The sequence below is a fragment of the Salmo trutta genome, chromosome 16 (assembly GCF_901001165.1).
Source record: "Salmo trutta chromosome 16, fSalTru1.1, whole genome shotgun sequence".
NCBI lineage: Eukaryota > Metazoa > Chordata > Actinopteri > Salmoniformes > Salmonidae > Salmo > Salmo trutta.
Window position 1 is genome coordinate 10,481,453 of NC_042972.1, and position 12,602 is coordinate 10,494,054.

The window sequence follows — 12,602 nt, forward strand, 5'->3', positions numbered from 1 at the left end:
GTGTTTTGGTTATCAGTAAATACAAATCCCCTCCCGAATGGGGCAACCTCAGAGCAGACTCTTACCCTGGGCAATAGCGTAACCCTTAATGTCAATCCCTGATGTATGATGACTGTATTAATATATGTTATGTTTTCTATCAGTGTACTGTAGGATAACCACCTTTGAACCTCAAGATGATGCTCATGATAGTCGTAGTCACTGTGCTGATTCACTGCCATGCTGATTGTCTGTGGTTGAAGTCACCATATGACAGAAAAACACATTGAACAATGTAATACAACTCAAACCATCAAGAGAGTGCTAACTACAGCAGTTCAATCTCAACGCAGCAGATGAAGACACATTTAGAGAGTGCTAACTACAGCAGTTCAATCTCAACGCAGCAGATGAAGACACATTTAGAGAGTGCTAACTACAGCAGTTCAATCTCAACGCAGCAGATGAAGACACATTTCTGGTTTAATGTATATGCTGATGTGGTGATGATGACTATGTAATGACACATTTTCCTGAAAGTAAGAAAAGGTGTGTACATTTGTAACTGTGTGAAATTTGAGACATTCTTATAACATGGGTAGGGCTCCTTTTAAAAGCCCTGGCATCCTTTCGTTACTTACAGTACTGCAGTACTACAACAAGCAACTCAATCCACTTACCAACACAACCACGTGAGAGACAGCTTCAATGGGTTTTGGTAAGTCAACTAACACTGCTCATTGCAAGATTTTTGATCAAATTCAGATGCTAAAAAATGTGACTATTGCATTGTCAAGGTAGCCTAAGTCATGTTTAGTGACAGAGGGTAATATAGTACAGTGAATGGGTAATTGGGTGACTTGACTTGTAGAATGGAACATTTTCTTACAAAGAAAGATCATCCTTGTTGGTGTTTGTTCATCTGTTAAACAGTGGCGGTTCTAGACCATTTCAACTGGGGGGGGCCAAGCTGGGGCCAGTTGAACTGTTAGAGGGGCCAGTTACATTAGACGTTATTGTTGTCATATCCCTTTCTTCACTGCATTGCAGGCATTAGCAGGCAAAAGACCATGTTCATAATCATCATCACTGTCTAATAACGGATGTAAAAAAATAATGATAGCAAAAATGTGTTATGTAAAAATTATTTCATACTCCACATTTAGGGGGGCCACAAGGGGGTCCAAAATTGATGAACAAATAAGGTTTTAAATGTAAGATGGCTAAATAAAGAGCACAATTATTGATCATTATTATATTATTATTTGTGCCCTAGTCCTATAAAAGCTCTTAGTCACTTCCCACGAGCCGGTTTATGACAAAAACGCACACTCATTCTTATGTTTAATAAATATATCGTATAGTGTGTATGTGGCAGGCTTACAATGATGGCAAAAAATAACATTTGAGAGTGCGCTGCCCTTGGTGCTAGAGGGGGTAACAGATGGAGGTTGAATGTTTGAAGGGGTACGGGACTATAAAAAGTTTTGGAACCACTGGCATAGATAACACTAGCAAACTAGAAAAATAGATGTTTCACTTGAATTATTGTCATAGGTTCCTCATACCATTTCATACTGGCCCAAGGCTGTCTTTTACATAGAGATCATATTACATTCTAATTCCTAAGTCTATGGTCTTTCGCCTATTTCTTTCTGCATATTTATTCTGCATTTTGCATGGTGAAAGGCTACAAGTGTTTTCTCTATCCAGTGATCTAAACTAGCCCAACTGATAGTGTTTCTGCTATGTTGCTGTCAGGCAAAAATGTGACCAACAAACATTGGGCAAGACAACATCAAACACAGAAACAGACACCCACACTAGAAAACATAAAAGTTGTAATATCAGGAAAAATAGAAAAGCAGGATTTTAACTAAGGGATAATTCAGTTTCAAATGAAAAATGATTTATCTATATATGTATTAATTTCATTCTTCCTTGAAGACGTTGGCAAAGTAGAGCTCCACTGTGAGAAGAACAACAAAGCCCACAAAACCAATGACATCTCAGTGAACAGACTGATAGTCAGGAGAGGCCAGTCCTTCCTGGTCACCTTTGAACTCCATGGCCCCTCCAGGCCCACAACAGACTTACTGGAGCTGAAGGTGGAGACAGGTGAGCTATCTAGAATAGAAAATAGAATAACTTTATTTATCGCTGCTATTTATTAGGGCTGTTTGTATTAAAAGTTTCCCGGACCCAGATTATGCTAGTCCTGGACTAAAACACACTAGGATGGATCGAGGCTAGGGTAGAGAAATCGGCCCTATGTTAGTCCCCTTTGAAAGACAGACACGTGCAGTAATAATGACATTGGAACAAATCCTTGTATGCATTTTACATACCTGAGTTGGGGTCAATTCAATTTAATCTAAAAACTGAATTGCACCAATGACAGGACTTGAGATACCTCCACTTGTAATGTATATGTACTCCTGACATCAACGTTACGCTGTCAGAAAATATAGAATCTTATTGGACAAATACACTGAGTGCACAAAACATTAGGAACACCTGCTCTTTCCATGATATAGACTGACCAGGTGAATCCTGGTGAAAGCTATGATCCCTAATTGAATCCACTTCAATTAGTGTAGATGAAAGAGAGGAGACAGGTTATTAAAGGATTTTTAAGCCTTGAGACAACTGAGACATGGATTGTGTATGTGTGTCATTCAGAGGGTGAATGGGCAAGACAATAGATTTAAGTGCCTTTGAACAGGGTATGGTAGTAGGTGCCAAGCACACCAGTTTGAGTGTGTCAAGAACTGCAATGCTGCTGGGGTTTTCACACTCAACAGTTTCCCATGTGTATCAAGAATGGTTCACCACCCAAAGGACATCCAGCTAACTTGACACAACTGTGAGAAGGATTGGCGTCAACATGGACCAGAATCCCTGAGGAACGCTTTCAACACCATGTAGTGTTCATGCCCCGGAGAATTGAGGCTGTTCTGAGGGAAAATGGGGACTAGTCATTTTTTGTACTCCCAGTGTATCACTGTTTCTGAAAGTGTTCATCAATTTCATTCCTACTGGACACAACCCACAACATCCTCTGTTCTCCATCCAGGGCCCCAGCCTTCGGAGGCATTGGGGACCAGGTCAGTGTTCAGGCTACCTGAGGGCTGTGGGAAGGGTTCCTCCTGGAAGGTCAAGGTTCACCAGGGCTCAGTGTTCCTGGCAGGCTCAATCACCCTGGACATAACCAGCCCAGCAGATGCCCCAGTGGGAGAGTACAGGCTGTCTGTAAAGACCAGCGCCACCGCCTCAGTGGGCAGCAGCCTGGGCAAGCTCCTTCTGCTGTTTAATCCCTGGTGCAAAGGTAAACACAATTAAATTCAAAACAACTTTATTATCCCTCATGGGGAATTCTGGACAATGAATTCACTTCCTGTGAACGAGATTTGAGAGTATGGTAAAGCATATGTAATACTTTAGATTGGAGTTTAAAGCATTCGTAAAAATGTTAACTAGAACTGTGATAAATTCACTTTTTTAATCACAGAAAGGACAACAAATGCTGTGACTGCATCAATACAGCCATGGTAACAGACAGTCAATATTTGATACAGTATCCAGAGGGTGTCAAATGTAGCATTCCTGAATGTTCTCATCAGTTTAAAAGCTGGAAATGGCTAACTTTACAGAAATTGTTGTAACCCATGTCGCTGTATGGGTTGGAAAGACGCCTCATAACTGTTTTGGGACATAATAGACACACAGATACAAACAATGGGCCACAACATCCAGAGCCACATTATATGAATGACAGTCTGTGGTTATGAATGCTGATCTCTAATATCAAAGTGGTGGCATTGCTGTTGAAACCATGAGATTAGTTCATTGGTAGCACAGCCTATTAGCACAGCTTGGTAGCACAGCCTTGCAGCACACCCTGGTAGCACAGCCTGGTAGCACAGCCTGGTAGCACAGCCTGGTAACAGCTTGGTAGCACAGCCTATCAACAAGGCTTGGCAGCACAGCCTGGTAGCACAGCCTGCTAACAGCTTGGTAGCACAGCCTATCAGCAAGGCTTGGCAGCACAGCCTGGTAGCACAGCCTGCTAACATCCTGGTATTAAAGTCTGGTAACATACTGGTAACACAGCTTGGAAACACTACATTCTAGCATGGGAGACAGTGGTCATAACACAGTAACAGCATGATAACATGTTAAAGTTACTCGCAATTTAAACCTTGTCCAGATACCCTTTCATTTCAGTTTGTATAATAATATATTTTTTATTTATCCAGTCAAGTCAGTGGAACAAATTCTTATAATTCATGTTTTTAAAACGGCTGTATTTTGTTGCGGGCTGTAGAAGACTGGGTGCATCTACCTGAAGAGGAGGAGAGGCAGGAGTATGTGATGAGAGAACAAGGCCTGGTGTACAAAGGTTCTGACAAATACATCAGCTCTATGGCGTGGAACTTCGGACAGGTACACAGAACAAACAATACAGTATTGTACAGTTGAAAAGTACTAGCTAGCTGCTTATAACATATAGGGCTTGTTTCCTGGACACAGATTAAATATATTCCTCAACTAAAAAGCAAAGTCAATGGAGAATCTCCCTCCCAAATTATTTTTACTCTAGAGAAGTCCAGGACTAATCTGTTGTCCAGGAAACCGACCCCAAATGTCACACGATATCTTAGTCTACGTGATTGGCTAGAGTCCTTCGTGGCTCCATTGGTAAAGAATGGCTCTTGCAACGCAAGGGTTGTGGGGTTCGATTACTGCGGGAGACCAATACGAACACTTATCCACTCAATACTGTAAGTCGCTCTGGATAAGAGCGTCTGTTAAATTACAAAATTGTAAGTTAGTATAGACAAGACATTTTAGAAATTGTTGCTAACTAACCTGCCCAAATGTATTGTTTCTCCAGTTTGAAGACGATATAGTGGACATTTGCCTAAAGCTGCTTGATGTGAATCCCAAGTGTCTGTGTGACCCCGCAAAGGACTTCTCTGCTCGTTGCAACCCCATCTATGTCAGTAGGGTGGTCAGTGCCATGGTAAGATTGGAGATCTGACCCACACTAGTAACAGTGACAACATTATTGAACCCTACTAGTAACAGTGAACAGGTTTCCATCCAACCTTTTTATGCGAGTAAAGTACATGTCAGATAAAACATTTCATGACATTTCATGAAAGTGCTGATGGAAAATGTGTCAGTCAGCTTTACAAATGTTGACAAAACAAAATGCACAAGACAAGTCGGTAAATTAATTATGAGAGAAATGTTGGTGGAAATGCTTTTATGCGCAAATATTGATTTAATAACCATCATATCGAAGTAAACTTGGAATCACGCAATGACATCTTGTGTGGTCGTCCCACTATGACTCATCGGGAAAGCATGCCGTTTATTAGGCTACAGATAAGTAAATTAATGATGAAGTTCACAGGGTGGTGAATGTGCAAGGTGATGAGCTTGATATTTCTTTCTATTAAATATTGAGGGCCTTATTCTGGTAACATGATCCTCGATGCTTGGCTGCCGTTTGACAAATAAAACATAATCTTATAATGTTGGCTATAGTGCATTCGGAAAGTATTCAGACCTTTGACAATTTCTACATTTTGTTACGTTACAGCTTTATTCTAAAATGTGACCAACCGCCTCGATCTTATGTAGCAAAATGTGATTATTATTCGTTTTTTTTCTTTGGATAAAGGTAGAGACTCAGAGACAGAAAATGGGATATCATACACTGCAGTTGAGGAACGATGGGGAAATAATCTGCTTTGAAACCTCACTTTTGAGAAAATAGCCCTTGAATGTTTTGGTACACCTACTGGAGAGCTCTTCTACATCCATTCAGCATCGGTCACATCCTCATAAGCCTTAGCCCCGTTCATCTCTTTAAGGATTCATATGTGAGGCCATGTGGTAAATATTGTATTCATATTTATGGATGGAATACAAGTTTCTAATTAAGGCACATGAAAGTTCACATGTTCTAGAAGGCATTTCTGCCAATAAACATATTTAGATAAAAAATGTATGTTTACGTTGAAATGCTGCTCCTGTGAAGTAAGTGATGTACGACAAAAAAAGTACATTTAATGGAAACACATCTCTGGTGGGAAAATGCGCATATTGTTTTTATGCTTTTATGATTTTAGAATATTCACATGAATATCTGTCGCCACTTGGATGGAAATCCTAGCTTGTGACAACATTATTGTTTTAACATTGACAACATTATTGACCCCCACTAGTAACAGTGACAACATTATTAAACCCATCTAGTAACCGTGACAACATTATTGAACCCCACTAGTAACAGTGACATTATTGACCCCCACTAGTAACAGTGACAACATTATTAAACCCATCTAGTAACCGTGACAACATTATTGAACCCCACTAGTAACAGTGACATTATTGAACCCATCTAGTAACAGTGACAACATTATTAAACCCATCTAGTAACCGTGACAACATTATTGAACCCCACTAGTAACTGTGACAACATTATTAAACCCATCTAGTAACAGTAACATTCTTTAAATCATCATAAGCTCATAGTTCTGTATAAACAGCACAAGAAAATACATTGGTTCATTTCTGGAACATCATCTAGCCCTGTTCACTATAAATGGTTCCAGTGCCACTAATTAAGGTGTTGTTACACATATAGGACTGGTTTCCCGGACCCAGATTAAATCTAGTCCTGGACTAAAAATAACTTTCCACACTGAACATGCTTTTTAGTCCAAGGCTATGCTCAATCTAGATCCAGGAAAGCAACTACATTTTAGATAGTACAAAAACACATTCACTCAGCCAAATGACAGTTCTGAAATCTAATTTGAACATTATTGTCCTTGCCCAGATCAACGCTAACGATGACAGAGGTGTCCTGATGGGGCGGTGGGATGGTCGATACGATGGTGGCATGTCCCCCACTCACTGGAACGGCAGTGTGGAGGTACTAAGGAGGTGGCTCAAAAATGGCAGCAATCCAGTCAAGTATGGCCAGTGTTGGGTGTTCGCCGCTGTAATGTGCACAGGTAGGCTATCACTGTCCAATCTCTCTTCAATTATTATTTTAGTCAATCAATCAATACAATGTTATTTAAATAGAACTGACTATTGCATGCGCTCAGACCCAGGGCTGTGATTGGTTTTTGAGAGGGATGGCAAGATTACCCACCACCTCTGATCAGAGGAGAGAGGCTGCGTGTCAATGCATTGGATGTGCTTATTTTAGTTAACCAGTATTCTTTGAATGTGTTGTTTTAGTTAACCAGTATGCCTGAAATGTATTTCCTTGTCAGTACTGAGGTGTTTGGGAATCCCATGTCGAGTGGTTTCCAACTTTCAGTCTGCCCACGACACCGACAAAAACCTGACAATTGACTACTTCTTCTCCGACTATGGAGTCAGACCCAAACAGAGCCCCGACAGTGTATGGTAAGTGTAACATGAGGTCATTGTGGCTACAGTATGAAGAGTGATGCCAATAGCATGAAGTTTTGAAGACTGGTGTTTCTGCTCAGGAACTACCATGTGTGGGTGGAGGCCTGGATGAGACGGCCCGATCTCTCAGCAGGCTCCTTATACGATGGCTGGCAGGTTGTGGACCCCACCCCCCAGGAGAAAAGCACTGGTACGGTCCAACTTCCATCTCATCTCACACCATCTTACATAATAACACACTTCTGGAGGTTGTATGTACTGTATGTTGTGTTACTGTGCAGATGGTTCTGAGTTCGTGTCCTGGGTCTGGGAGACATGAAGGGAACTCCCTGTTATACGCTCATGTTGTTTTCTCTTCCCCTCCCCCAGATGTTTACTGCTGCGGCCCTGCTCCAGTCAAGGCAATACTGCAGGGTCACGTTGACCTCAAATACGATGTGCCCTTTGTCTTCGCCGAAGTCAACGCCGACCGTGTAACCTGGATGGTGTTCGCTGACGGCTCCAAGAAAAAGATCTCCACGGACAGTGTGTCCGTAGGCCAGAACATCAGCACCAAGGCAGTGGGCAGTGACAAGAGAGTGGACATCACGGCCAACTATAAACATGCAGAGGGTTGGTATTGAATGAACCGAGAGTCTGACTATATCAAGGTTTAACTGTTATCAATTGATTTCGGAAATAATGCAACGTTACAAGGGTTATACCTATAATAAGGGTATAAGCGTATTTTATATATTTTAGAAATCTGGTTGGTCTGGGAAATAGTTCTGTACTTTTTTAAGAGATTATTCAGAATGGTGCTGTGTCCACCTGTCACAATAATTCTCCCAGGTGAGTGAAACTGCTTGAGTCACCAGGTACTCATCCAAAATGTCACACATTTCAAACAGGCACAAAAATGGAGAGAGCTGTGTACAATCTAGCTGTGAAAAGAGTCAACATACCCGGAGAGAATTCAAACGGGACCCATGACTGCAAACCTGGCGTTTCCATGAAGATCGTGGAGCTGACCAAGCCGGTCAGCGGCAAAAACATCGACCTCAAGCTTATACTGAACAGCAACGACAGTGAAACTCGGACACTAGTGATCAATGTCAACGTTCAGGCCATGAGATACAACGGGATCCCATCCTCCCAGATACAGACCGAATTGAAAAAACTGAAGCTCCTTCCCAACCAAGGTAGAGTGAAAATGTTCCAAACTCTTTCCGTGAGTAGGCCTACAAGGTTTAACTATCACAGTAGTGCACACAGGGAGGCATTTACATCACAGAACAAAGGGAACTGAAACACTTAACAAAACCAAAAGCACATTGCAGCTATTCACCTTTAGAATTCTTTGTCAACATCCTTGGTATGACGCATATATCAATCTCAATGATTGATTTCGACAAAAACATGGTGTGTTTCAGGAGTGCATATAGTTAGAGTTTAACTGGTCAATTTACAAAGCTGTAAATTATCATGTATAGCTGTCATAGCGTTGTAGCAAATCGACTGACTCTAACTCTTATGGCTGTCAGGTTGCTAACGTTGTACTGAGGACACAACAGAATGTTAGGGTTGCTAATGTGGTACTGAGGATGCTACAGAATGTTAGGGTTGCTAATGTGGTACTGAGGACGCTACAGAATGTTAGGGTTGCTAATGTGGTACTGAGGATGCTACAGAATGTTAGGGTTGCTAACGTTGTACTGAGGAACACAACAGAATGTTAGGGTTGCTAATGTGGTACTGAGGACACAACAGAATGTTAGTGTGGTACTGAGGACGCTACAGAATGTTATTGTTGCTAATGTGGTACTGAGGACACAACAGAATGTTAGGGTTGCTAATGTTGTACTGAGGGTGCTACAGAATGTTTGGGTTGCTAACGTACTGAGGACGCTACAGAATGTTAGGGTTGCTAATGTGGTACTGAGGACGCTACAGAATGTTAGGGTTGCTAACGTTGTACTGAGGATGCTACAGAATGTTAGGGTTGCTAACGTTGTACTGAGGACACAACAGAATGTTCGGGTTGCTAATGTTGTACTGAGGACAACACAGAATGTTAACGTTTGTGATACCTTGACAATCAAATGCATTGTCTCTGTTGGCAGATCTGACTATACCCATCCACATCCCCTTCTCTGTGTACGGTGAGAAAATGCGGGAGAGCAACAGCATCAAGGTTTCGGCTGTGGTCACAGACAAGGACAAGAGTGAGGCAGTGTACATCACAGAGAAAGACCTTGTGCCAGAGAGCCCTTCGCTCACCATCAAAGTGAGTATTGCATATTCCCAACATTGTCATTTCGCAGTCTGTCAGATCCTTAACTTCTATGGGCTAGGTGGGATGTTAGTGTCCCACTCTATTCAACAGCCAGTGGAATCGCGTGGCGCAAAATATAAATACCTCAAAAATGCAATAATTTCAATATTTCAAACATACGACTATTTTACACCATTTGATAAGACTCTCGTTAATCTAACCACATTGTCCGATTGCAAAAAGGCTTTACAGCGAAGCAAAACATTACATTATGTTAGGAGAGTACATAGACACAAATAACCACACAGCCATTTTTCAAGCATGCATATATGTCACAAAAACCCAAAACACAGCTAAACGCAGCACTAACCTTTGATGATCTTCATCAGATGACACTCCTAGGACATTATGTTATACAATACATGCATGTTTTGTTCAATCAAGTTCATATTTATATCAAAAAACAGCTTTGTCTTCAGGCAGACCACTGACAAACTGAGTTACTATACTTTGCCAAAAGACAGGAGACGCCCCAATCCGCTTTCTGACGGCTTTAGAGAGCCAATGGAAGCCTTAGAAAGTGCAACATAACCCCACGGATACTGTAGTTTCGATAGACAAGCAAAAGGAGAACTACAAAATCGCAGACCGGCCACTTCCTACTTGGAATCTTCTCAGGTTTTTGCCTGCCATATGAGTTCTGTTATACTCACAGACACCATTCAAACAGTTTAGAAACGTTAGAGTGTTTTCTGTCCAAATCTACTAATAATATGCATAGTTTCTGGGCAAGAGTAGTAACCAGTTTAAATCGGGTACGTTTTTTATCCGGCCGTGAAAATACTGCGCCCTAACCCAGACAGGTTAAGCCACTCCAATCACCTACTTAGAACAGCTCAACTTTCTCTGAGTGACATTCATTGGGGGTCTTTACATACTCTTGGGTTACCATTTAATTTATAGGTGGCAAACACACTAGTAGCGAGAATAGCAATTTGCAAGGACAATAACGGTTGGCCTGTGAATAAACGTGTTGTGAAGATGAAAATCTAAAGTGTTAGACTGTCATCTGAACAGTTGATATATTTAATACAACGTTAATATCAGTAACAGCCATTAAACTGGAGATGGGGTTTATTCAGTGTGATAGTTCCAATATAATATATTATTTGCAAATGCTTTTCTTCGAATGTGTGCTCTCTTTTAGGCCATTGGATCTGAATTGCAGTATAGTGAAATGACGGCAGAGGTTGTGTTTGAGAACCCTCTATCCGAAGGTCTGAGAAACTGCTTCATAACAGTGACCGGCAGTGGCTTGCTGACTGAAACAATGGAAGCCAGGTAGGTCTTTGTGACATTTCTCTGATATCTTTACAAGCAAGGTTTCAGTTTGTCATAAAACCTGAATCCATCCCACTGTGCAAAAACCGGTTGAATCAACATTGTTTCCATGTAATTTCAACCAAAAAAATCAGTATGATGATGTTGAATCAACATGGAAAACTGATTGGATGTACAAAAAGTAAACTTTTAACCTTTTTTTTGTTGAGTTCTAATTCACATTAGGTGATAACTCAACCAAATGCAAATCAGAACTAGACGTTGAACTGACGTCTGTGCCCAGTGAAATGTGTCCAGATTTGAATCCTGGATGTGGACCCAGTTTTTGCCAAGTGGGATGGATTCAGGTTTTATGACAAACCGAAACTTTGCTCGTCAAATTGACAATTTAGCTCTTAATCTCAGATACCCAGACCTAAAATCTCAGGAAATTGTGTAAAATGCTTGATTAGGTTCTGGGGGAAAATGTTTGACAGAAGATACTAATGAGACTAGAGAAGTCACCAGCCCCCTAAACAGAAAGTCTCAGCCAAGCCCCCCTTCTGAAAACCTTCAGCTTGAAATCATTGTCTGAAATCATTGCTTGAAATCCCCGCCCACACTTTCAGCACCACCTCCACCCAGTCCTGATATGTCCAGATATCTGGTGAGGAAACCAAAGCACCAGAACTACGGTTCCTTGTTAGTTGTGGCATCACAGTCTTTTGACAGATGATTCAATACAATTTATGTTACGTAGTCTGTCCACAAGAGATTATTTAGCTCTTGATTAAACTAGAAAGTACATGCATTCATGGGCTGTTCATGTGGTTAAAGCTTAGAGTTTTTCCATCTGAAATATTTTACACTACCTTGTGTGTTGAAGTTTAGAGATCTAAAGCTGCCTTGAGGTATAATGTTTTTCACATGTGTCTCCTCAGAATGCCTTTGCTAAAACAAGGGCAACGACTACGTGTGACGATGCCCTTTACACCATACAGACCCGGTCCTAAGAAGCTAGTGGCCGGCTTCAACTGTGATCAATTCAGGGACATTAAGGCAAGCTGCAATGTGTACATCAAACCCGTCACCGGTGTTGTCCCCCCACTGCATAGATAGTAAAGCCCTCGTTAGAATAACTCTAACTCAGATAAGTTCTGCAATTTATACCTTATTTTCCTGTTAAGTCAAATTAGGATATAACGTTAGGCCACCGAGACAGTGTCCAAGTTCTATAATTCTCTGGTAGAATATCCTGCTTCTATTTCGTCACACACAACCGTTAGCTATTTTCTAGTTATGCTATTTTTGACCCCCAGGCTGTTGATGTCATGCAGCCTGTAGTTTTTGTGTTTATAGTTTTTCATAAAGCCAATAACAAATTTGATATCGGACGACAATTGAATGTTCATGATGTCACCGCAACAACTGTCGAAACACGTAGTATAAACCAGCCTTTAGTCTTGAAATCTTTGCTTGTTTAGTACCAAGCCTCACATGTGAATCCTTAAAGAGATAGGTGGGGCTAAGGCTTAAGAGGGTGTGAACAATGCTGAATGGGTGCAGACAAAGAAGAGCTCCTCAGTAGTAGTAATAAAACATTCAA

At 41.1% G+C, this 12,602-nt stretch overlaps 1 protein-coding gene across 1 annotated transcript; it reads left to right on the forward strand.

Moving 5' to 3' along the window:
• Positions 1-621: 621 nt before the first annotated feature.
• On the forward strand, positions 622-12,371 carry LOC115150062 (protein-glutamine gamma-glutamyltransferase 2-like). Its single transcript, XM_029692968.1, has 13 exons — positions 622-697; positions 1,927-2,097; positions 3,056-3,307; positions 4,307-4,425; positions 4,877-5,005; positions 6,836-7,013; positions 7,281-7,416; positions 7,503-7,612; positions 7,792-8,034; positions 8,313-8,603; positions 9,525-9,688; positions 10,884-11,017; positions 11,938-12,371. The coding sequence occupies exons 1-13, from the start codon at positions 688-690 to the stop codon at positions 12,113-12,115; spliced, it is 2,115 nt and encodes a 704-aa protein (XP_029548828.1). The 5' UTR covers positions 622-687; the 3' UTR covers positions 12,116-12,371.
• Positions 12,372-12,602: the final 231 nt, after the last annotated feature.